General features: G+C 49.2%; 1 protein-coding gene across 1 annotated transcript in view; it reads right to left on the minus strand.

Annotated features, from left to right (window-relative positions):
* Positions 1 to 24,491, minus strand: part of LOC134347760 (ubiquitin-associated and SH3 domain-containing protein A-like) — a 125,156-nt gene that overhangs the window by 39,784 nt on the left and 60,881 nt on the right. Inside the window, exon 5 of the mRNA XM_063050164.1 lies at positions 17,044 to 17,242. Within this exon, the coding sequence (XP_062906234.1) occupies positions 17,044 to 17,242 (199 nt within the window). The remainder of the gene's footprint in view (positions 1 to 17,043; positions 17,243 to 24,491) is intronic.

Consider the following 24,491-nt stretch of genomic DNA (forward strand, 5'->3'; position numbering starts at 1 on the left):
CAAGAGAACTGTGACTCAGGAAAAGATCTGCAACACACATCAAAGTTGCTGGTGAACGCAGCAGGCCAGGCAGCATCTCTAGGAAGAGGTACAGTTGACGTTTCGGGCCGAGATCCTTCACCAGTCCCGACGAAGGGTCTCGGCCCGAAATGTCGACTGTACCTCTTCCTTAGAGATGCTGCCTGGCCTGCTGTGTTCACCAGCAAGTTTGATGTGTGTTGCTTGAATTTCCAGCATCTGCAGAATTCCTTGTGTTTACAGGAAAAGATTTGTTTTCCAGCAAGACAATGACCATAAGCGTAAAGCCAAGCTACACAGGAATGGCTTAAAAACAACAAAGTTAATGTCCTGGAGTGGCCAAGTCAGAGTCCAGACCTCAATCCAATTGAGAATTTGTGGCTGGACTTGAAAAGGGCTGTTCACTCATGATCCCCATGCAATCTGACAGAGCTTGAGCAGTTTTGTAAAGAAGAATGGGGGAAAATTGCACTGTCCAGATGTGTAAGGCTGATAGAGACCTATCCACACAGACTCAAGGCTGTATTGCTGACAAAGGTGCATCTATTAAATACTAACTTGAAGAGGGTGAATACTTATGCAATCAATTATCTTGTGTTTTATATTTGTAATTAATTTAAATCTCTTTAGAACCATAGAACCATAGAAACTACAGCACAGAAACAGGCCCTTTGGCTCTTCTTGGCTGTGCCGAACCATTTTCTGCCTAGTCCCACTGACCTGCACACGGACCATATCCCTCCATACACCTCCCATCCATATATCTGTCCAATTTATTCTTAAATGTTAAAAAAGAACCCGCATTTACCACCTCGTCTGGCAGCTCATTCCATACTCCCACCACTCTCTGTGTGAAGAAGCCCCCCCTAATGTTCCCTTTAAACTTTTCCCCCCTCACCCTTAACCCATGTCCTCTGTTTTTTTTCTCCCCTTGCCTCAGTGGAAAAAGCCTGCTTGCATTCACTCTATCTATACCCATCATAATTTTATATACCTCTATCAAATCTCCCCTCATTCTTCTACACTCCAGAGAATAAAGTCCTAACCTATTCAACCTTTCTCTATAACTGAGTTTCTCAAGTCCCGGCAAGAGTGATCTTTTTCTGTTGAACAGTGTTTTTAAAAAAGCCAAATTAAATCCACTGTGATTCAATGTTTTAAAACAATAAAACATGTAAACTTCCAAGGGGAGGTGGGTGAATATTTTTTATAGGCACTGTAGGTCTGGTCCTTAGATTGAGATTCTAAATTGTAGAAAAGCAAATTTTAATGGTATCTGAAAGAATCTGGCAAGTGTGGATTGGGACAGGCTGTTTCTGGCAAAAGTGTCCTTGGTAAGAGGGATGCCTTCAAAAGTGAAAATTTGAGAGTACAGGGATTATACATTTCTGTCAAAATAAAAGGCAGAGATAACAGGTTTAGGGAACCTTGGTTTTCAAGAGATAGTGAGGCCCTGGTTAAGAAAAAAGGAGGTGCCTACCAGGTATAAGCAGGCAGGAACAAATGAGGTAGCTATGGAGTATAACAAATGAAAGAGAACACTTAAGAAAGAAATCAGGAGGATTTGAAGAAGGCATGAGGTTGCCCAATAGCAGACAAGGTGAAGGAGAATCCTAAGATAGTCATAGTCATAGTCATACTTTAATGATCCTGAGGGAAATTGGTTTTCGTTACAGTTGCACCAACCAAGAATAGAGTATAAATATAGCAATATAAAACCATAAATAATTAAATAGTAGTATGTAAATTATGCCAGGAAATAAGTCCAGGACCAGCCTATTGGCTCAGGGTGTCTGACCCTCCAAGGGAGGAGTTGTAAAGTTTGATGGCCACAGGCAGGAATGACTCCCTATGACGCTCTGTGTTGCACCTCGGTGGAATGAGTCTCTGGCTGAATGTACTCCTGTGCCCAACCAGTACATTATGTAGTGGATAGGAGACATTGTCCAAGATGGCACGCAACTTGGACAGCATGTTAAGAGCATGTTAAGATGTTAAGAACAAAAGGATTGTGTGGGACAAAACTGGTCCTCTGGAAGATCAGAATGGTAATCCATGTGTGGAAGCAAAGGAGATGAGACCTTAAATGTATTTTTTGCATCTGTATTTACTCAGAAGAGAGAGACAGAGAATATAGAAGTGAGGCAAATCAGCAGCAAGGTCATGGACCCTATACAGATTACAGAGGAGGAGTTGTTCGCTATCCTGAAGCAAATTGGGGTTGATAAATCCCCAGGGCCTGACAAGGTGTTTTCTCGGACCCAGTGGGAGGCAAGTGCAGAAATTGCAGAGATATTTAAATCATCCTTAGTGACGGGTGAGGTACCGGAGCATTCGAGGATAGCTAAACTTGTTCCTCTGTTTAAGAAAAGCTCTGAAGACAAACCAGGAAATTATAGGCCAGTGAGCCTGACGTCAGTAGTGGGAAAGTTACTGTAAGGTATTCTTAGGGACCGGATATATGAGTATTTAGATAGACAGGGACTGATTTGGCAAACCCCTTTGCCAATCACCTGTCCAGCTCTTGGCTCCATCCCTCCCCCTCCTGTCTTCTCCTATCATTTTGGATCTCCCCCTCCCCTTCCCACTTTCAAATCTCTTACTAACTCTTCCTTCAGTTAGTCCTGACGAAGGGTCTCGGCCTGAAACGTTGACTGTACCTCTTCCTAGGGATGCTGCCTGGCCTGCTGCGTTCACCAGCAACTTTGATGTGTGTTAATTAGATTAAGCGTTGGCTTTGTGGGAGAAGCCAGGGAGTGGTAGAAGATGGTTGCCTTTCTGACTGGAGGCTTGTAACTAATGGTGTGCCACAGGGATCAGTGCTGTGTCTGCCTTTGTTTGCCATCCATATCGAAACAAATTTGTGGATGACACCAAGACTGGAGGTGTAGTGGACAGTGAGGAACACTACTCGGGCTTGCAGTGGGATTTGGACCAACTGGAAACATGGGCTGAAAAATGGCAGATGGAATTTAATGCAGACAAGTGCAAGGTGTTGCAATTTAGTAAGACCAACCAGGGTAGGTCCTATGGTGAATAGTAGGGCACTGAGGAGTGTGGTCGAACAAAGGGATCCGGGAATACAGGTCCATAATTCATTGACAATGGTGTCACAGGTAGATAGGGTGATAAAAGAAAACTTTTGGCACATTGGCCTTCATAAATCAAAGTATTGAGTACCGGAGATAGGATGTTATGTTTAAGTTGTATAAGATGTTGGTGAGACCTAATTTGGAGTATTGTGTGCAGTTTTAGTCACCTACCTGCAGGATGGATGCAGATAAGGCTGAAACAGTACATAGAAAATTTACAAGGATGTTGCCAGGTCTGGAGGACCTGATTTATAAGGATAGGATTGTATTCCTTAGAATGCAGGTGATTGAGATGCAATTTGATGGAGGTATACAAAACTATGAGGGGTATAGATAGTGTAAATGTGAGCTGGCTTTTTCTACTGAGGTTGGGGGTGGCTCTCACTAGAGGTCAGGGGTTGAAGGCAAAAGGAGAAAAGTTTAAGGAGAACATGAGGGGAAATGTCTTCACTCAGTTGGTGGTGAGAGTGTGGAATGAGCTGCCAGCACAAGTGGTGCATGCGAGCTCGATGTCAACGTTTAATAGAAATTTGGATAGACACATGGATGGCTATGGTCCGAGTGCAGGGTGATGAGACGAGGCAGTTTAAATGGTTCAGCACGGACTAGATGGGCTGAAGGGCCTGTTTCTGTGCTGTAGTTTTCTATGTCTCGATGGAAGGACATGTCTCCACAGTTCCTGCTTTGCCCGCTGAGTTCCTCTGGCAGGTTCTAGGGTTCCAGTGTCTGCTGTATCTCCAAATTCTGGACCAAATTCCAATTGAAGAGGGATGAAAGGTGGATAAATTACTCAGTTGCAGAAACATTGAAACATAGAAACATAGAAAACCTACAACACAATACAGGCCCTTTGGCCCACAGGTCACCGACCTCCATGCTGAATATGACCCATCTACAACCACTCTTTGCCTTCTGTGAGTAAGCCAGTTCTGGATCCTCAAAGCAATGTCCCCTTGGATCCCATGCTTCCTTCCTTTCTCAATAAACCTTGCATGGGACATATCAAATGCCTTGCTGAAATCCATATACACTACATCAACTGCTCTACCTTCACCAACTTGTTTAGTTACATCCTCAAAAAATTCAATCAGGCTCATAAGGCATGACCTGCCCTCGACAAAGCCATGCTGACTATTCCTAATCATATTATGCCTCTCCAAATGTTCATAAATCCTGCCTCTCAGGATCTTCTCCATCAACTTACCAACCACTGAAGTAAGACTCACTGGTCTATAATTTCCTGGGCTATCCCTACTCCCTTTCTTGAATAAGGGAACAAGATCTCATCATCATCATCTTGTGCCATACTCTGCCAGAGCCTTGGCGACCACTTTCTTCCACTGCGATCTGTCAGCAGTCAAACCTCTTGCGTCTCTGGCGGGGAGGCTGGTCCACTTCTTGATGTTGTCGATCCAGGTTGTCCTCTGTCTGCCTCGGGAGCGGGTTCCTTCTACTTTGCCTTCAAGCATAATGCGTTCCAGTGTGTCATCAGTTCTTGGGATATGTCTAAAGTAGTGAAGTTTCCTTTGGATAATGGTTTCCAGAAGTATTGGTTTCGTGCTAATCTTTACAGGATGAAATTGTTGGATCTCCTTTCAAATGTATGATACCCTGACGATCCGTCTGTATGTCCACATCTCAAATGCTGTCAACCTCTTCATCAGCTGCTTTTAGGGTCTGTGTTTCACAGCCATATAGGGTTACTGGCCAGACGAGACTCTTGAGGAGGCGTATCTTGGTGCCAGTGCTCATAGATCTATCTTTCCAGATGTTCCAGAGTTTGGTAGTGCTTGTGCGTGCCATTGCTAGCCTTCACCTTATTTCCTCGCTGCATTCGTTTGTGTCTTTTAGTTCTGCAGCAAGGTGTATAAAGGAGGACACTTCTTCGATCTTGTTGTTTCCGATGCAGATATCAGTTTGAATTGCAGTTTTACTTATCACCATAACTTTGGTCTTTTTGCTATTTATCAGGAATCCAAATTCAGCAGAGACTTTTGCAACATTATTGAGTAGTGCTTGTAGAGCTTTTTCTGTTGTGGCTAACAGGGCTGTGTCAGCTGCGTATCTCAAGTTGCTGATGGTTCTTCCTCCTATTTTAATGCCAGTGTTGTCTGGAATTGCCAGTCTCACGATCACCTCAGTGTAGATGTTAAAAAGGTGTGGAGAAAGGATGCAGCCTTGGCGGACTCCTTTCCCATTGCAGAATGCTTCAGTCTGGCCAGATGTGGCCCGAAGGCTGGAGGATTGTGTAGCACACAGTGTTTCTAGAAGAGACACTTGGTGTGGTGCCATGCCCAGTTGAATCATTGTTGCCCACAGTTTGGTGTATTGGATACAGTCAAATGTCTTTGAGTAGTCTATGAAGCAGATGTACAGGGGGGGTATTGACCTCTCTCATTTTCTCCATTATTAGGCGCATGTTGAAGGGCTGGTCCCTGGTACCTCGGCTACTCCTGAAGCCAGCCTGTTCGAGTGCAATTTCTCTATCTATGTAGTTCTTTAGTCTCTCAGAGATGATTATGGGCAGGACCTTGCTGACGTGTGGTATCAATGCAATTGTTCTGTAATTACTGCACTGCAGGAGGTCCCCTTTCTTGGGAATTGGATTGTAGACAGATTTGCACCAGTCTGTTGGCCATTTGCCAGACTTCCAGATGGCGCAGACAATGCGGTGCAAGATGTGGGCCATTGAGGTGCCTGTTGCTTTCAGTAGTTCTGCTGGTATGTTGTCTGGACCAGGTGCTTTATTCTTTTTAATCTTCTCGATTACTCTTTCTACTTCTGACAGTAGTGGCTGTGGTTCATGGTCCGTCCAGTGTTGTCCAGCCAATGGTTTTGTCACGGTTTTCATTCTCGTGATTTTCATAGAGTTTCTTGGTGTACTTGAGCTACCTTTCCCTCACATCTGCATCTTCACACTTCAGCTCCATGTATTCCTTACTTGTTCCTTTCTGACCTTTCACCAATCTCTTCTTTTCTACTGCATACAGCGTTTCATTTGTGATCGATTCTGTGCCTTTGTGCTTGCGTTGCTTTGGAATGTTTCTCTGCTTCTGCTATCAATGCATCTCTTGTTGCGTTCCAAAGTTCTTCTGGTTTGACCTCTTCTTGTAAGTTCATTAGGGCTTCAAAACTGTTGCAAACCTCTGTGCTGAAAGAGTTTGGTATGTCTGAGAGAGCATATCTGACTGGTGGTTTTGCTCGTTTTACGTTCTTAACTCTGAGCTTCATCCTGGCCAACAACAGTTGATGAGTATCACAGTCAGCTCCCGGCTATGTCTTGCATTTCAGAATATTTGATTTCCATCTTTTGTTGATGAGGATATAATCAATCTGGTTCCTAGTTTTACCATCAGGAGCTGTCCATGTGTATTTGCGCTGAGGGTGTTGATCAAACATTGTGTTCATTATACGGAGGTGGTTTTCTTGAAAGAACTCAACTAGCCATGTCTCCCGTTCATTTGGTGTTCCTATTCCCCCGGGATCAATAAAGTATGACTATGACTATGACTAAACCGTTGTTTCCCATGACTTCCTTATTCAGAGATGTTTGACCTACTTTTGCATTGAACAACATCCGCCACCCTCCAATCATCTGGAATCTCTCCCGTCCCATTGATAATGCAAAGATCATCGCCAAAGGCTCAGCAATCTCCTCCCTCGCCTCTCACAGTAGCCTGTGAGAGGTCGCAGAGACTTATCCAACCTGATGCTTTCTGAAAGCACCAGTACATCCTCTTTCTTAATGTCTATCTGCTCAAGCTTTTCAATCTGCTGTAAGTCATCCCCGCAATAGTCAAGACCCTTTTCCATAGTGAATACTGAAACAAAATATTCATTAAGTACCTCTGCTGTCTCCTCCGGTTCCATACACACTTTTCCACTGTCACACTTGATTGGTCCTATTCTCTCACGTCTTATCCTCTTCCTCTTCACATACTTATAGAATGCCTTGGGGTTTTCCTTAATCCTGTTCACCAAGGCCTTCTCATGGCCCCTGCTGGCTCTTGTAATTTCATTTTTAAGCTCCTTTCTGCTAGCCTTATAATCTTCTAGATCTCTATCATTAACTCATTTTTTGAACCTTTTGTAAGTTTTTCTTTTCTTCTTGACTAGATTTTCAATAGCCTTTGTACACTATGGCTCCTGTACCCTACCATCCTTTCCCTGTCTCATTGGAACGTACCTATGCAGAACGCCACGCAAATATCCCCTGAACATTTGCCACATTTCTGCTGTACATTTCCCCGAGACCATGTGACCCTAATTTATGCTTCCAAGTTCCTGCCCAATTAAACGTTTCCTTAACTTGTCTGTTCCTATCCCTCTCCAATGCTATGGTAAAGGAGATGGAATTGTGATCACTATCTCCAAAATGCTCTCCCACTGAGAGATCTGACACCTGACCAGATTCATTTCCCAATACCAGATCAAGTACTGTCTCTTCCCTTGCAGGCGTATCTACATATTGTATCAAGAAACCTTCCTGAACACACCTAACAAACTCCACCCCATCTAAACCCCTCAGTCTAGGGAAATGCCAGTCAATATTTGGGAAATTAAAATCTCCCACCACAACAACCCTGTTATTATTACTCCTTTCCAGAATCTGTCTCCCTATCTGCTCCTCGATGGCCCTGTTACTGTTGGGTGGTCTATAAAAAACACCCAGTAGAGTTATTGACCCCTTCCTATTCCTAACTTCCACCCACAGAGTCTCCGTAGACAACCCCTCCATGTCTTCCTCCTTTTCTGCAGCCATGACACTATCTCTGATCAACAGTGCCATGCCCCCACCTCTTTTGCCTCCCTCCCTGTCCTTTCTGAAACATCTAAAGCCTGGCACTCGAAGTAACCATTGAGCCATCCAAGTCTCTGTAATGGCCACAACATCATAGCTCCAAGTACTGATCCAGGCTCTAAGCTCATCGGCTTTGTAATGAGATTGATCCCAGGCTGCCATGGGAGATAAGGCTGCTGCTCTGTCAGCAACGATGGGCTGCCAGCTGAGTGGAGGGTGGCCCCGGTAGCTGTGTGCATGAAGGCAGCAGGGCACCCTGTATGTACAGCTCAGTCAGTTTGCACTCTGTGCTAAGAAGATGATTTAATCTACAGGCAAGGTTTGATCAAAAATAGTCAGTGTCATTTTGTATGAGGGAGGATTCATGCTGACCAATTTGATTGAATTAGTTAATTAATTTAGAGGTACAGCAAGGTCACAGCCCTTCTGGTTCAATGAGCACGCTCCGCCCAAATGAACCCAAGTAAACAATTAATGTATTAACTGGAACAACAGGAATTCTGCAGATGCTGGAAATTCAAGCAACACACATCAAAGTTGCTGGTGAACGCAGCAGGCCAGGCAGCATCTATAGGAAGAGGCGCAGTCGACGTTTCAGGCCGAGACCCTTCGTCAGGACTAACTGGCGAAGGGTCTCGGCCTGAAACGTCGATTGCACCTCTTCCTAGAGATGCTGCCTGGCCTGCTGCGTTCACCAGCAACTTTGATGTGTGTTGGTTGAATGTATTAACTGGTATGTCTTTGGAATGTGGGAGAAATCCAGAGCACCCGTCGGAAACCCATGTGGCCATGGACGGAATGTACAAACTCCTGACAGACAGTGACAGGAATCGAATCTCCAGTACACCATCGTGGCTCCCCTTTCCTTCTCAAAGGGATAGCAAAATGTATTGAGAAGTGCCAAGAAATGGGTCTGGTTTGCAGGGAGGCCTTCAGCAAACTCCCACAGGGAGACTTTTCCAGAAGATCGATGGACCTGGCACAAGGTGGCTTATTGGATTCAACAATGGTCCGGTGGGAGGAGAGAGAGTTATGGCGGAGGCAACACACATCAAAGTTGCTGGTGAACGCAGCAGGCCAGGCAGCATCTCTAGGAAGAGGTGCAGTCGACGTTTCAGGCCGAGACCCTTCGTCAGGACTAACTGGCGAAGGGTCTCGGCCTGAAACGTCGATTGCACCTCTTCCTAGAGATGCTGCCTGGCCTGCTGCGTTCACCAGCAACTTTGATGTGTGTTGCTTGAATTTCCAGCATCTGCAGAATTCCTGTTGTTTGCGTTATGGCGGAGGATTGGAACCAAGTGACCCATGGTGCATATAGGTACCAGTGACATTGGTAAAAGGACTGAGGTCCTGCAGCCTCAGTTTAGGGTCACCGTTTAAGGAGCAGGTGGTAATGTCTGGATTGCTTCAGGTGCTACAGGCTGGTGGGTCTCAGGACAAGAGGATGGATCAGGTGTAGCTGAAGGGACAGTGCAGGTGAACATTGGAACTGTTTCTAGGGAAATTGGCTCCTGGACAAAAGATCCGGGTCCAACTCCACCATAACCCGGGAAGGACCAACATCCTCGGGGGGGGGGGGGGGTTGCTGCTCCTGGTGGAGAAGGTTCAAACTGATTTAGCAGAAGGGGTTTCAGAGTGGCTGATTGAAGGGGAAGGGACAGTCACCAAGAGGAATGGGTACTTTGCATCTGTCTTCACTGTGGAAGACAATAGCAGTGTGCCAGAGGTCTGTGAGTGTCAAGGAGCAGGAGTGAGTGCCTTTGCTGTTACAAAGGAAAACGTGCTAGGCAAAGTCAAGGGTGTTAATGTGGATAGGTCATCTGAGCCAAGTAGACTACATCCCAGAGTCCTGAGAGAGGTTGCTGAAGAGATAACGGATGCATTAGTCATGCTATTTCAATAATCACCTGATTCTGGCATGGTCCTGGAGGACTGGAAGATTGCAAATGTCACTCCATTCCTTAAGAAGGGAGGAATGCAAAAGAAAGAAAATTATAGGCCAGTTAGCCTAACATCAGTGTTGGGAATGTGTTGGAGTCAATTATTAAGGGTGAAGTTTTGGGTATTTGGAGACTAAAGATAAAATAAGTCAAAGTCAGCATGGTATCTGCAAAGGGAAATCTTGCCAAACAAATCTGTTCGAGTTGTTCGAGGAAGTAACAAGCAGGGTGGACAAAGGAGAGGCTATAACCATATAACAATTACAGCACGGAAACAGGCCATCTCGGCCCTTCTAGTCGGTGCCAAACTCTTACTCTCACCTAGTCCCACCGACCTGCACTCAGCCCATAACCCTCCATTCCTTTCCTGTCCATATATCTATCCAATTTAACTTTAAACGACAACATCGAACCTGCCTCAACCACTTCTGCTGGAAGCTCGTTCCACACAGCCACCACTCTCTGAGTAAAGAAGTTCCCCCTCATGTTACCCCTAAACTTTTTCCCTTTAACTCTCAACTCATGTCCTCTTGTTTGAATCTCCCCTACTCTCAATGGAAAAAGCCTATCCACGTCAACTCTATCTATCCCCCTCATAATTTTAAATACCTCTATCAAGTTCCCCCTCAACCTTCTACGTTACAAATGTGACGAGAATACACATAGATTAAGATGTTAGCTGTCCTGTGCTGGCACCAGTGGGATCAGCAGTTGGTCTGCCACCTGTCTTCGGGAGAAAGAGAGATAAGGAAAACAACGGAGCAGCATTTGGAGATGTTAATGAAGGGACGGGAGAGTAACGGAAGGAGAGCTGTCAAGATCGGCTCCCCCTTTGAACCCTGAACTGTTTGAAGTGATGGACAGGCGATACCCCAGCAGGGGGATAAAAAGGGACAGGTTCGCTAAGGCAGACACACACGACACCACGAGGTAACGAGACCCTGGAAGCGGTGCGCCTCCCACAAGTCGGTGGGAGTTTTGGAGGGCTGGTCACGGGACCAAGCCATAGACACACAGGGTGGAAAGGTACGATCGGCGGAAACCTGGTGTGTGTCCGCCCTTGCCTGGGTGCCAGGTTCACCGCAGAGAAACGATCGTATCTGGAAACGGAGGGGTCACAGTCGGTGACCTCAGAAGACATCACAAAGGGCTCACCCGAAAGCTGACTGCGAAGAATATCGAAGGTCTGTGTGGAAGCCGTTTGAATATTCATTCGTTTTTGCTCTCTCTCTCCTTCCCCCCACTGTCCATCTCCCACGGCAGTGATTACTGTGAACTGAACTGAATTCAATTGAACTGAACTTTGCGTCACTTTGAAACTGGTCATTTACCCCTAGACGACGATCGAGCTTGATTGATCCTGTTATCCTAATTCTGTGTACATGTGTGTTTATCATTGCTGAACTGTTGCTTTTATTATCCTTTTGATTAGAGTACTGTGTTGCTTGTTTCTTTAATAAAACTTTCTTAGTTCTAGTAATCCAGACTCCAACTGAGTGATCCATTTCTGCTGGTTTGGCAACCCAGTTACGGGGTACGTAACACAAAGAATAAAGACCCAACTTGCTCAACCTTTCTCTGTAACTTAAGTGATGAAACCTAGGTAACATTCTAGTAAATCTCCTCTGTACTCTCTCAATTCTGTTGACATCTTTCCTATAATTCAGTGACCGAAACTGTACACAATACTCCAAATTTGGCCTCACCAATGCCTTGTACAATTTCAACATTACATCCCAAATCCTATACTCAGTGCTCTGATTTATAAAGGCCAGCATACCAAAAGCTTTCTTCACCACCCTATCCACATGAGATTCCACCTTCAGGGAACTATGCACCATTATTCCTAGATCCCTCTGTTCTACAGCATTCTTCAATGCCCTACCATTTACCATGTATGTCCTATTTTGATTAGTCCTACCAAAATGAAGCACCTCACATTTATCAGCATTAAACTCCATCTGGCATCTTTCAGCCCACTCTTCCAACTGGCCTAAATCTCTCTGCAAGCTTTGAAAACCTACTTTATTATCCACAACTCCACCTATCTTAGTATCATCTGTATACTTACTCATCCAATTTACCACCCCATCATCCAGATCGTTAATATATATGACAAATAACATTGGACCTAGTACAGATCCCTGAGGCACACCACTAGTCACCAGCCTCCAATCTGACAAACAGTTATCGACCACTACTCTCTGGCGTCTCCCATCCAGCCACTGCTGAATCCATTTTACTACTTCTGACATTGTCTGTCAATGATTTGGATAATGGAATTGATGGCTTGTGGCAAAGTATGTGGATGATACGAAGATGGGTGGAGGGCTAGGTAGTGCTGAGGAAGCAATGCAATGTAGCAGGACTTTTGGAAATTGGAAGAATTTGCAAACAAGTGGCAGATGGATTGTAGTGTTGGGAAATGTATGATAATGCATTTTGGTAAAAGGAACAATTAGTGTGGACTATTATCCAAATGGGGAGAAGGTTCAAACATGAGAGGTGGAGGGACTTTAGTAGTCCTCGTGCAAGACTCCCAGAAGGTTAATTTACAGGTTGAGTCTGTGGTAGAGAAGGCAACTGCAATGTTGGCATTTATTTCAAGGGGATTTGAATATGAAAGCAAGGAGATAATGCTGAGCCTTTATAAGACACTAGTCAGGCCGCACTTGGAATATTGTCAACAGTTTCTGGGTCCCATATCTCAGAAAGGGTGTGTTTTCATTGGAGAGAGTCTAGAGGATGTTCTGGAGGATGATTTCAGGAATGAAGGGTGGTGTGTGGCCCTGTATATAAGAAATAATAATAAATCACTGGGAAGAGATGACATAGGATTGGAAAGTGTAGAGTCTCTATGGGTTGAGTTAAAAAATGGCAAGGGTAAAAGGACCCTAATGGTAGTTGTATACACGCCTTCAAATAGCAGCCGAGATCTCCGTAGGGATCATTAAAAGCACCAAATTTCTTGGTGTGCACCTGGCAGAGAATCTCACCTGGTCCCTCAACACCAGCTCCATAGCAAAGAAAGCCCAGCAGTGTCTCTACTTTCTGCAAAGGCTGATAAATGTCCAACTCCCACCCCCCATCCTCACCACAATCTACAGAGGTTGTATCGAGAGCATCCTGAGCAGCTGCGTCACTGCCTGGTTCAGAAATTGCACCATCTCGGATCGCAAGACCCTGCAGCAGATAGTGAGGTCAGCTGAGAAGATCATCGGGGTATCTCTTCCCGCCATCACAGACATTTACACCACACGCTGCATCCACAAAGCAAACAGCATTATGAAGAACCCCACGCACCCCTCATATAAACTCTTCTCCCTCCTGCCATCTGGAAAAAGGCACCGAACCATTTGGGCTCTCACGACCAGACTATGTAACAGTTACTTCTCCCAAGCCATCAGACTCCTCAATACCCAGAGCCTGGCTTGACATCGACCTACTGCCCTCTACTGTGCCTATTGTCTTGTTTATTATTTATTGTAATGCCTGCACTGTTTTGTGCACTTTATGCAGTTCTGGGTAGGTCTGTAGTCTAGTGTAGTTTTGTGTTGTTTTACGTAGTTCAGTGTAGTTTTGTGTTGTTTCATATAGCACCATGGTCCTGGAAAACGTTGTTTCGTTTTTACTGTGTACTGTACCAGCAGTTATGGTCGAAATGACAATAAAAAGTGACTTGACATGACTTGACATGGATTAAAAATTACAGCAGGAGATAGAAAAGGCGTGTCAGTAAGGCAATGTCATGGTAATTGTTGGAGATTTTAACATGAAAGTGGATTGGGAAAACCAGGCCAGTACTGGGCCTCAAGAGAGAGAATTTGGAGAATGTCTAAGGGATGGCTTTTTAGAACAGCTTGTTGTTGAGTCCACTAGGGGATCAGCTATGCTGGATTGGGTGTTGTGCAATGATCCGGAGGTGATAAGAGAGCTCAAAGTTAAGGAACCCTTAGGGAACAGTGATCACAATATGATCGCATTCACTTTGAAATTTGAGAAGGAGAAACTAAATTTCAATGTGTCGGTATTTGAGTGGAATAAAGGAAATTACAATGGCATGAGAGGGGAACTGGCCGAAGTTGACTGCAAAGGGACACTTGCAGGAAGGACAGCAGAGCAGCAATGGCTGGAATTTCTGCAAAAAATGAGGGAAGTGCAAGACAGATATATTCCAAATAAGAAGAAATTTTTGAATGTAAGAAGGACAGTACCATGGCTGACAAGTGAAGTCAGAGCCAAGGTAAAAGCAAAAGAGAGGGCATACAAGGAAGCCAAAGCTAGTGGGAAGATGGAGCATTGGGAACCGATGATTAATATCAAAGAAGATACTAACAGTTTTTTTAAGTATATAAAGGGTAAAAGAGAGCTGAGGGTGGATATAGGACCAATAGAAAATGATGCTGGAGATATTGTAATGAGAGGTACAGAGATGGCAGAAGAACTGAATGCGTATTTTACATCGATCTTCACAGCCGAAGACATCTGCTGTATACCGGACATTCAAGAGTGTCAGGGAAGTGAAGTATGTGCAGTGAAAATTATGACTGAGAAGGTGTTCAGGAAGCTTAATGGTCTGAGGGTGGGTAAATCTCCTGGACTTGATGGAATGCACCCTTGGGTTCTGAAGGAAGTAACTGGAGAAATTGCAGAGGTGTTAACAACGATCTGTCAAGAATCAGTAGCTTCTGGCATTGTACCAGATGACTGAAAATTGAAAATGTTACTCTGCTATTTAAGAAGGGTGGGAGGCAGCAGAAAGGAAACTATAGACCTGTTAGCCTGACATCAATGGTTGAGAAATTGTTGGAATCGATTGTTACCGATGAGATTATGGAGTACCTGGAGGCATATGACAAGATAGGCCAAAGACAGCATGGTTTCCTAACCCTAACCCTAACCCTAACCTACTGTAATTTTTTGAGGAAATTACAAGCAGAGTAGACAAAGGAGATGCAGTAGACGTGGTGTACTTGGATTTTCAGAAGGCCTTTGACAAGGTGCCGCACATGAGGTTGCTTAGCAAGATAAGAGCCAATGGGCCAGTGATGTTGTGGGGATGGAACTGGACTCTCTCACGGTGGTGTCTGAAAAGAGGATGCTGTCCAAGTTGCATGCCATCTTGGACAATGTCTCCCATCCACTACATAATGGACTGGTCGGGCACAGGAGTACATTCAGCCAGAGACTCATTCCACCGAGATGAAACACTGAGCGACATAGGAAGTCATTCCTGCCTGTGGTCATCAAACTTTACAACTCCTCCCTTGGAAGGTCAGACACGCTGAGCCGATAGGCTGGTCCTGGACTTATTTCCTGGCATAATTTACATATTACTATTTAACTATTTATGGTTTTATTACTATTTATTATTTATGGTGCAACTGTAACGAAAACCAATTTCCCCCGGGATCAATAAAGTATGACTATGACTATGACTATGACTATGACTAGCATGGGTAGAGCATTGGCTGATCGGCAGAAAACAGAGAGAAGGAATAAAGGGATCCTATTCTGGCTGACTGCCGGTTACCAGTGAAGTTCCACAGGGGTCGGTGTTGGGACTGCTGCTTTAAACGATGCAGTTCAATGATTTCAACTATGGGATGAATAGATTTGTGGCTAATTTTGCCGATGAAACAAAGATAGTAGGAGGGGCGGGTAGTGTTGAGGAAACAGAGAGCCTGCAGAGAGACCTAGTTTAGGGGAATGGGTGAAGAAGTGGCAAATGAAATACAATGTTGGAAAGTGTGTGGTCATGCACTTTGGTGGAAGAAATAAACAGGCAGACTATTATTTAGATGGGGAGAGAATCCAAAATGCAGAGATGCAAAGGAACTTGGGAGTCCTTGTGCAGGACACCCTAAAGGTTAACCTCCAGGTTGAGTCAGTGGTGAAGAAGGCAAATGCAATGTTGACATTTATTTCTAAAGATATAGAAAATAAGAGCAGAGATGTAATGTTGAGACTCTATAAGGCACTTGTAAGACCACACTTGGAGTATTGTGTGCAGTTTGGGCTCTTTATTTTAGAAACGATATACTGACATTGGAGAAGGTTCAGAGAAGATTCACAAGAATGGTTCCAGGAATGAAAGGGTTACCATATGAGGAATGTCTGGCAGCTCTTGGGCTGTATTCCCTGGAGTTCAGGAGAATGAGGGGGCATTTCATAGAAACATTTCGAATGTTAAAAGGCCTGAATAGATTAGATAAGACAAAGTTATTTCCCATGGTAGAGGAGTCTAGGACAAGAGGGCACAACTTCAGGATTGAAGGACGTCCAATTAGAACAGAGATGCAGAGAAATTACTTTTGTCAGAGGGTGGTAAATCTGTGGAATTTGTCACCATGAGTGGCTGTGGAGGCCAAGTCATTGGGTGTACTTAAGGCAGAGATAGATAGGTTCTTGATCAGCCAGGGCATCAAAGGGTTTGGGGAGAAGGCAGGGGAGTGGGGATGACTGGAAGAATTGGATCAGCCCATGATTGAATGGTGGAGCACATTCGATGGGCTGAATGGCCTACTTCTGCTCCTATATCTTATGGTCTTATGGAAACTATCAACTTCCGTCTTAAACATACGCATCGACTTGGCCTCCACCACAGCTATTTAAGACCCTGGTCAGACCCCACTTGGAGTACTGTGCTCATTTCTACTCATCTCACTACAAGAAGGATGTGGAAACTATAGAAAGAGTGCAGAGGGAATTTACAAGGATGTTGCCTGGATTGGGGAGCATGCCTTATGAGAATAGGCTGAGTGAGCTCGGCCTTTTTTCCTTAGAGCGACGGAGGATGAGAGGTGACCTGATAGAGGTGTACAAGATGATGAGAGGCATTGATCGTGTGGATAGTCAGAGGCTTTTTCCCAGGGCTGAAATTGCTAGCACGAGAGGGCACAGTTTTAAGATGCTTGGAAGTAGATACAGAGATATCAAGGGGTAAGTTTTTTACGCAGAGAGAGGTGAGTGTGTGGAATGGGCTGCCGGCGACAGTGGTGGAGGCGGATACGAAAGGGTCTTTTAAGAGACTCCTGGACAGGTACATGGAGCTTAGAAAAATAGAGGGCTATGGGTAACCCTAGTAATTTCTAGGGTAAGGACACGTTTGGCACAGCTTTGTGGGCCAAGGAGCTGTATTGTGCTGCAGATTTTCTATGTTTGATGGGAGTGAGTGTGAGGGACTTCATACCTGCCAGTTTGGCAGCTGCCTCGCAGAAGGCCAGGGCAAACTGCTTGATGATGTCAGTACTTGCATCGTCCAGGAAGTATCCGACGTAGCGAGAGCTTGTGTGAAGTGTCAGAGTGAGGGAGGGGGGGAATCCGCCTGCAAACCTGTTGCCAGTCTTCTTCAGAGCTTTGTACAGCTTCTGCAGCTTGCTGTCTTCACACTACAATGAGACACAACAGTCACTGGCCACAGCAACATTCAGCCTGTCAGGTTCCTCCTTGCTCGAGGGAAGGAAACGGAAACCAGTATCACGCTCTATTGCAAACTGTCGGCATTTAGACTCTTCTCCATCTCCCCGAAGAACACGGACTCTGCCCCTCACTCTCATGCCTGTTCTCATTCTCTACCGGTCAGTGTGTCTCCCTCCCGCCACCCTCCGCGTGGTCCCACAGCTCTGCTTTCCTGCAGATTTACAGTGTCTCCATTCTTTGATGTGACCCCGGTTCCCCACTTCACCACCTGCCCACTGACTGGAGGAATGGTCTGTACGTCCGTGACTGGAGATGTGTCACAGGCGTCGGTGCTGTGGAGTAGGGGTGTGAATGGTGACACAAAGGCTGGCGTAGCTGGAGTTGTGTAAAAACTCCAGAAACACAGAATGGCTGGTGAGTGGGCTGGGTCGGGGACAGGTGGAACTTAATGCAGAATCACAAGAGATTCTGCAGATACTGGAAATCCAGAACAACACACACAAGATGCTGGAGGATCTCGGTAGGCCAGGCAGCGGCTATGGAAATGAATAAACAGTTGACATTAACCGAGACACTTCTTAAAGACGGGAAAGGAAAGGAGATGAGCTGTCAGAAGAAAAAAGATGGGGGGAGGGGAAGGTGGATAGGTGAAGACGGGTGGACGGAACGGTGAAGGGTAGGAGAGGAAGGAATCTGACAGGAGAGGAGAGTGGACTATGGCAGAGAGGAAGGAGGAGGGGACCCAGGGGAGGTGATAGGAGAGGAGAGTGGACTATGGGGAAGAGGAAGGAGGAGGGAACCCAGGGGAGGTGATAGGGGAGGTGAGTGCACTATGGGGGAGAGGAAGGAGGAGGGGACACAGGGGAGGTGATAGGAGAGGAGAGTGGACTATGGGGGAGAGGAAGGAGGAGGGGACCCAGGGGAGGTGATAGGAGAGGAGAGGAGAGTGGACTAAGGGGGAGATGAAGGAGGAGGGGATCCAGGAGAGGTGATAGGGGAGGAGAGTGGACTATTGGGGAGAGGAAGGAGGAGGGGGCCCAAGGGAGGTGATAGGAGAGGAGAGTGGACAATGGGGTGGAGGAAGGAGGAGGGGACCCAGGGATGGTGATAGGGGAGGAGAGTGGACTATGGGGGAGAGGAAGTAGGAGGGGACACAGGGGAGGTGATAGGAGAGGAGAGTGGACTATAGGGGAAGGAAGGAGGAGGGGACCCAGGTGAGGTGATAGGGGAGGAGAGTGGACAATAAGGGACAGCAAGGAGGAGGTGACCCAGGGGAGGTGATAGAGAAGGAGAGTGAACTATGGGGGAGAGGAAGGAGGAGGGGGCCCTAGGGAGGTGATAGGAGAGGAGAGGAGAGTGGACGATGGAGGAGAGGAAGGAGGAGGGGACCCAGGGGAGGTGATAAGTGAGGAGAGTGGACTATGGGGGAGAGAAAGGAGGAGGGGACCCAGGGGGAGGTGATAAGGGAAGAGTGGACTGTGGGCGAGAGGAACGAGCAGGGGTCCCAGGGGAGGTGATGGGAGAGCAGAGTGGACTATGGGGGGGAGGAAGGAGTAGGGGACCCGGGGGTGGTGATAGGGGAGGAGAGTGGACTATGAGGGTAGGAAGGAGGAGGGGACCTAGGGGAGGTTATAGGAGAGGAGAGTGGACTATGGTGGAGAGGAAGGAGCACGGGACCCAGGGGAGGTGATAGGAGAGGAGAGTGGACTATGGGGGAGAGGAAGGAGGAGGGGACCCAGGGGAGGCGATAGGGGAGGAGACTGGACTTTGGGGGAGAGGAAGGAGGAGGGGACCCAGGGGAGGTGATAGGGGAGGAGAGTAGAATATGGGGGAGAGGAAAGAGGAGGGGACCCACGGGAGGTTATAGGAGAGGAGAGTGGACTATGGGGAGAGGAAGGAGGAGGGGACCCAGGGGAGGTGATAGGAGAGGAGTGTGGACTATGGGGGAGAGGAAGGAGGAGGGAACACAGGGGAGGTGATAGGAGAGGAGAGTGGACTATGGGGGAGAGGAAGGAGGAGGGGACCCAGGGGAGGTTATAGGGGAGGAGAGTAGAATATGGGGGAAGAGGAAAGAGGAGGGGACGCACGGGAGGTGATAGGGGAGGAGAGTTGTCCAAGGGGGAGATGAGGGAGGAGGGGATCCAGGAGAGGTGATAGGAGCAGAGAGTGGACTATGGGGGGGGAAGAAGGAGGAGGGGACCCAGGGGGAGGTGATAAGGGAAGAGTGGACTGTGGGCGAGAGGAAAGAGCAGAGGACCCAGGGGAGGTGATGGGAGAGCAGAGTGGACTATGGGGGGAGGAAGGAGTAGGGGACCCAGCGGTGGTGATAGGGGAGGAGAGTGGACTATGGTGGAGAGGAAGGAGAACGGGACCCGGGGAGGTGATAGGAGAGGGGAGGAGAGTCGACTATGGGCGAGAGGAACGAGCAGGGGACCCAGGGGAGGTGAGAGGGAGAGGAGAGTGGATTATGGGGAGGTGGACGGAGTAGTGGACCGTGGGGTGGTGATAGGGGAGGAGAGTGGACTATGGGGGGGAGGAAGGAGGAGGGGACCCAGGGGAGGTTATAGGAGAAGAGAGTGGACTATGGGGGAGAGGAAGGAGGAGGGCACCCAGGGGAAGTGATAGGAGAGGAGAGCGGACTATGGGGGAGAGGAAGGAGGAAAGGACCCAGGGGGAGGTGATAGGGGAAGAGAGTGGACTATGGGGGAGTGGAAGGACGAGGGAACCCAGGTGAGGTGATAGGAGAGGAGAGCGGACTATGGGGGAGAGAAAGGAGGAGGGGACCCAGAGGGAGGTGATAAAGGAAGAGTGGACTGTGGGCGAGAGGAACGAACAGAGGACCCAGGGGAGGTGATGGGAGAGCAGAGTGGACTATGGGGGGAGGAAGGAGTAGGGTACACAGGGGTGGTGATAGGGGAGGAGAGTGGACTATGGGGGTAGGAAGGAGGAGGGGACCTAGGGGAGATTATAGGAGAGGAGAGTGGACTATGGTGGAGAGGAAGGAGCAGGGGACCCAGGGGAGGTGATAGGAGAGGAGAGTGGACTATGGGGGGAGGAAGGAGGAGGGGACACAGGGGAGGTGATAGGAGATGAGAGTGGACTATGGGGGAGAGGAAGGAGGAGGGGACCCAGGGGAGGTGATAGGAGAGGAAAGTGCACTATTGGGGAGAGGGAGGAGGAGGGGGCCCAAGGGAGGTGATAGGAGAAGAGAGTGGACTATGGAGGAGAGGAAGGAGGACGGGACCCAGGGGAGGTGATAGGAGGGAGAGTGCACTATGGGGAGAGGAAGGAGGAGGGGACACAGGGGAGGAGATAGGAGAGGAGAGTGGACTATGGGGGAGAGGAAGGAGGAGGGGACCCAGGGGAGGCGATAGGGGAGGAGTCTGGACTTTGGGGGAGAGGAAGGAGGAGGGGACCCAGGGGAGGTGATAGGGGAGGAGAGTGGACTTTGGGGGAGAGGAAGGAGGAGGGGACCCAGGGGAGGTGATAGGGGAGGAGAGTAGAATATGGGGGAGAGGAAAGAGGAGGGGACCCACGGGAGGTGATATGGGAGGAGAGTGGACTATGGGGAGAGGAAGGAGGAGGGGACCCAGGGGAGGAGATAGGAGAGGAGAGTGGACTATGGGGAGAGGAAGGAGGAGGGGACCCAGGGGAGGTGATAGGAGAGGAGTGTGGACTATGGGGGAGAGGAAGGAGGAGGGAACACAGGGGAGGTGATAGGAGAGGAGAGTGGACTATGGGGGAGAGGAAGGAGGAGGGGACCCAGGGGAGGTGATAGGGGAGGAGAGTAGAATATGGGGGAGAGGAAAGAGGAGGGGAACCACGGGAGGTGATAGGGGAGGAGAGTTGTCCAAGGGGGAGATGAAGGAGGAGGGGATCCAGGAGAGGTGATAGGAGTAGAGAGTGGACTATGGGGGGGAAGAAGGAGGAGGGGACCCAGGGGAGGTGATAAGTGAGGAGAGTGGACTATGGGGGAGAGAAAGGAGGAGGGGACCCAGGGGTGGTGATAGGGGAGGAGAGTGGACTATGGGGGTAGGAAGGAGGAGGGGACCTAGGGGAGGTTATAGGAGAGGAGAGTGGACTATGGAGGAGAGGAAGGAGGAGGGGACCCAGGGGAGGTGATAGGAGGGAGAGTGCACTATGGGGGAGAGAAAGGAGGAGGGGACCCAGGGGGAGGTGATAAGGGAAGAGTGGACTGTGGGCGAGAGGACCGAGCAGAGGACCCAGGGGAGGTGATAGGAGAGGGGAGGAGAGTCGACTATGGGCAAGAGGAACGAGCAGGGGACCCAGGGGAGGTGATAGGAGAGGAGAGTGGATTATGGGGAGGTGGACGGAGTAGTGGACCGTGGGGTGGTGATAGGGGAGGAGAGTGGACTATGGGGGGGAGGAAGGAGGAGGGGACCCAGGGGAGGTTATAGGAGAAGAGAGTGGACTATGGGGGAGAGGAAGGAGGAGGGCACCCAAGGTAGGTGATAGGAGAGGAGAGCGGACTATGGGGGAGGGGAAGGAGGAAAGGACCAAGGGGGAGGTGATAGGGGAAGAGAGTGGACTATGGGGGAGTGGAAGGACGAGGGAACCCAGGGGAGGTGATAGGAGAGGAGAGCGGACTATGGGGGAGAGGAAGGAGGAGGCGACCCATTGAGGTGATAGGAGAGGAGAGTGGACTATGGAGGAGAGGAAGGAGGAGGGGACCCAGGGGAGGTGATAGGAGGGAGAGTGCACTATGGGGGAGAGAAAGGAGGAGGGGACCCAGGGGGAGGTGATAAGGGAAGAGTGGACTGTGGGCGAGAGGACCGAGCAGAGGACCCAGGGGAGGTGATGGGAGAGCAGAATGGACTATGGGGGGTAGGAAGGAGTAGGAGACCCAGGGGAGGTGATGGGAGAGCAGAGTGGACTATGGGGGGGAGGAAGGAGTAGGGGACCCAGGGGTGGTGATAGGGGAGGAGAGTGGACTATGGGGGTAGGAAGGAGGAGGGGACCTAGGGGAGATTATAGGAGAGGAGAGTGGACTATGGGGGGGAGGAAGGAGGAGGGGACCCAGGGGAGGTTATAGGAGAGGAGAGTGGACTATGGTGGAGAGGAAGGAGCAGGGGACCCAGGGGAGGTGATAGGAGAGGAGAGTGGACTATGGGGGGAGGAAGGAGGAGGGGACCCAGCTGAGGTGATAGGGGAGGAGAGTGGACTATGGGGTAGAGGAGTGAGGAGGGGACCCAGCTGAGGTGATAGGGGAGGAGAGTGGACAATGAGGGACAGCAAGGAGGTGGTGACCCAGGGGAGGTGATAGGGAAGGAGAGTGGACTATGGAGGAGAGGAAGGAGGAGGGGACCCAGGGGAGGTGATAGGGAAGGAGAGTGGACTATGGAGGAGAGGAAGGAGGAGGGGACCCAGGGGAGGTGATAGGGGAGGAGAGTGGACAATGGGGGAGAGGAAGGAGGTGGGGACCCAGGGGGAGGTGATAGGAAAGGAGAGGAGAGTGGACTATGGAAGAGAGGAAGGAGGAGGGTACCCAGGGGAGGTGATAGGAGAGGAGAGTGGGCTATGGGGGGGAGGAAGGAGGAGGGGACCCAGAGGAGGTGATAGGGTAGGAGAGTGGACTTTGGGCGAGAGGAAGGAGGAGGGGACCCAGGGGAGGTGATAGGAGAGGAGAGTGGACTATGGGGTAGAGGAGTGAGGAGGGGACCCAGCTGAGGTGATAGGGGAGGAGAGTGGACAATGAGGGACAGCAAGGAGGTGGTGACCCAGGGGAGGTGATAGGAAAGGAGAGTGGACTATGGAGGAGAAGAAGGAGGAGGGGACCCAGGGGAGGTGATAGGATAGGAGAGTGGATTATGGGGACGAAGACGGAGGAGGGGACCCTGGGGAGGTGATGGGAGAGGAGAGTGGACTATGCGGGGGAGGAAGGAGGAGGGGACCCAGGGGGAGGTGATAGGAGAGGAGAGTGGACTATGGGGTGGAGGAAGGAGGAGGGGACACAGGGGTGATGATAGGGGAGGAGAGTGGACTATGGGGGAGGAAGGAGGAGGGGACCCAGGGGAGGTGATAGGGTAGGAGAGTGGACAATGAGGGACAGCAAGGAGGTGGTGACCCAGGGGAGGTGATAGGAAAGGAGAGTGGACTATGGAGGAGAAGAAGGAGGAGGGGACCCAGGGGAGGTGATAGGATAGGAGAGTGGATTATGGGGACGAAGACGGAGGAGGGGACCCTGGGGAGGTGATGGGAGAGGAGAGTGGACTATGCGGGGGAGGAAGGAGGAGGGGACCCAGGGGGAGGTGATAGGAGAGGAGAGTGGACTATGGGGTGGAGGAAGGAGGAGGGGACACAGGGGTGATGATAGGGGAGGAGAGTGGACTATGGGGGAGGAAGGAGGAGGGGACCCAGGGGAGGTGATAGGGTAGGAGAGTGGACAATGAGGGACAGCAAGGAGGAGGTGACCCAGGGGAGGTGATAGGAAAGGAGAGTGGACTATGGGGGAGAGGAAGGAGGAGGGGGCCCTAGGGAGGTGATAGGAGAGGAGAGGAGAGTGGACTATGGAGGAGAGGAAGGAGGAGGGGACCCATGGGAGGTGATAGGACAGGAGAGTGGATTATGGGGAAGAGGACGGAGGAGGGGACCCTGGGGAGGTGATGGGAGAGGAGAGTGGACTATGGGGTAGAGGAAGGAGGAGGGGACCCAGTGGAGGTGATATGAGAGGAGAGTGGACTACGCGGGGAAGGAAGGAGGAGGGTACCCAGGGGAGGTGATAAGTGAGGAGAGTGGACTATGGTGGAGAGGAAGGAGGAGGGGACCCAGGGGGAGGTGATAGGAGAGGAGAGTGGACTATGGGGTGAAGGAAGGAGGAGGGGACAGAGACGAGGTGATAGGAGAGGAGAGTGGACTATGGGGGAGAGGAAGGAGGAGGGGACACAGGGGAGGTGATAGGAGAGGAGAGTGGACTATGGGGGAGAGGAAGGAGGAGGGGACCCAGGGGAGGTGATTGGAGAGGAAAGTGCACTATTGGGGAGAGGGAGGAGGAGGGGGACCAAGGGAGGTGATAGGAGAAGAGAGTGGACTATGGAGGAGAGGAAGGAGGACGGGACCCAGGGGAGGTGATAGGAGGGAGAGTGCACTATGGGGAGAGGAAGGAGGAGGGGACCCAGGGGAGGAGATAGGAGAGGAGAGTGGACTATGGGGGAGAGGAAGGAGGAGGGGACCCAGGGGAGGCGATAGGGGAGGAGACTG

Source organism: Mobula hypostoma, chromosome 6 (genome assembly GCF_963921235.1).
Source record: "Mobula hypostoma chromosome 6, sMobHyp1.1, whole genome shotgun sequence".
Lineage (NCBI taxonomy): Eukaryota > Metazoa > Chordata > Chondrichthyes > Myliobatiformes > Myliobatidae > Mobula > Mobula hypostoma.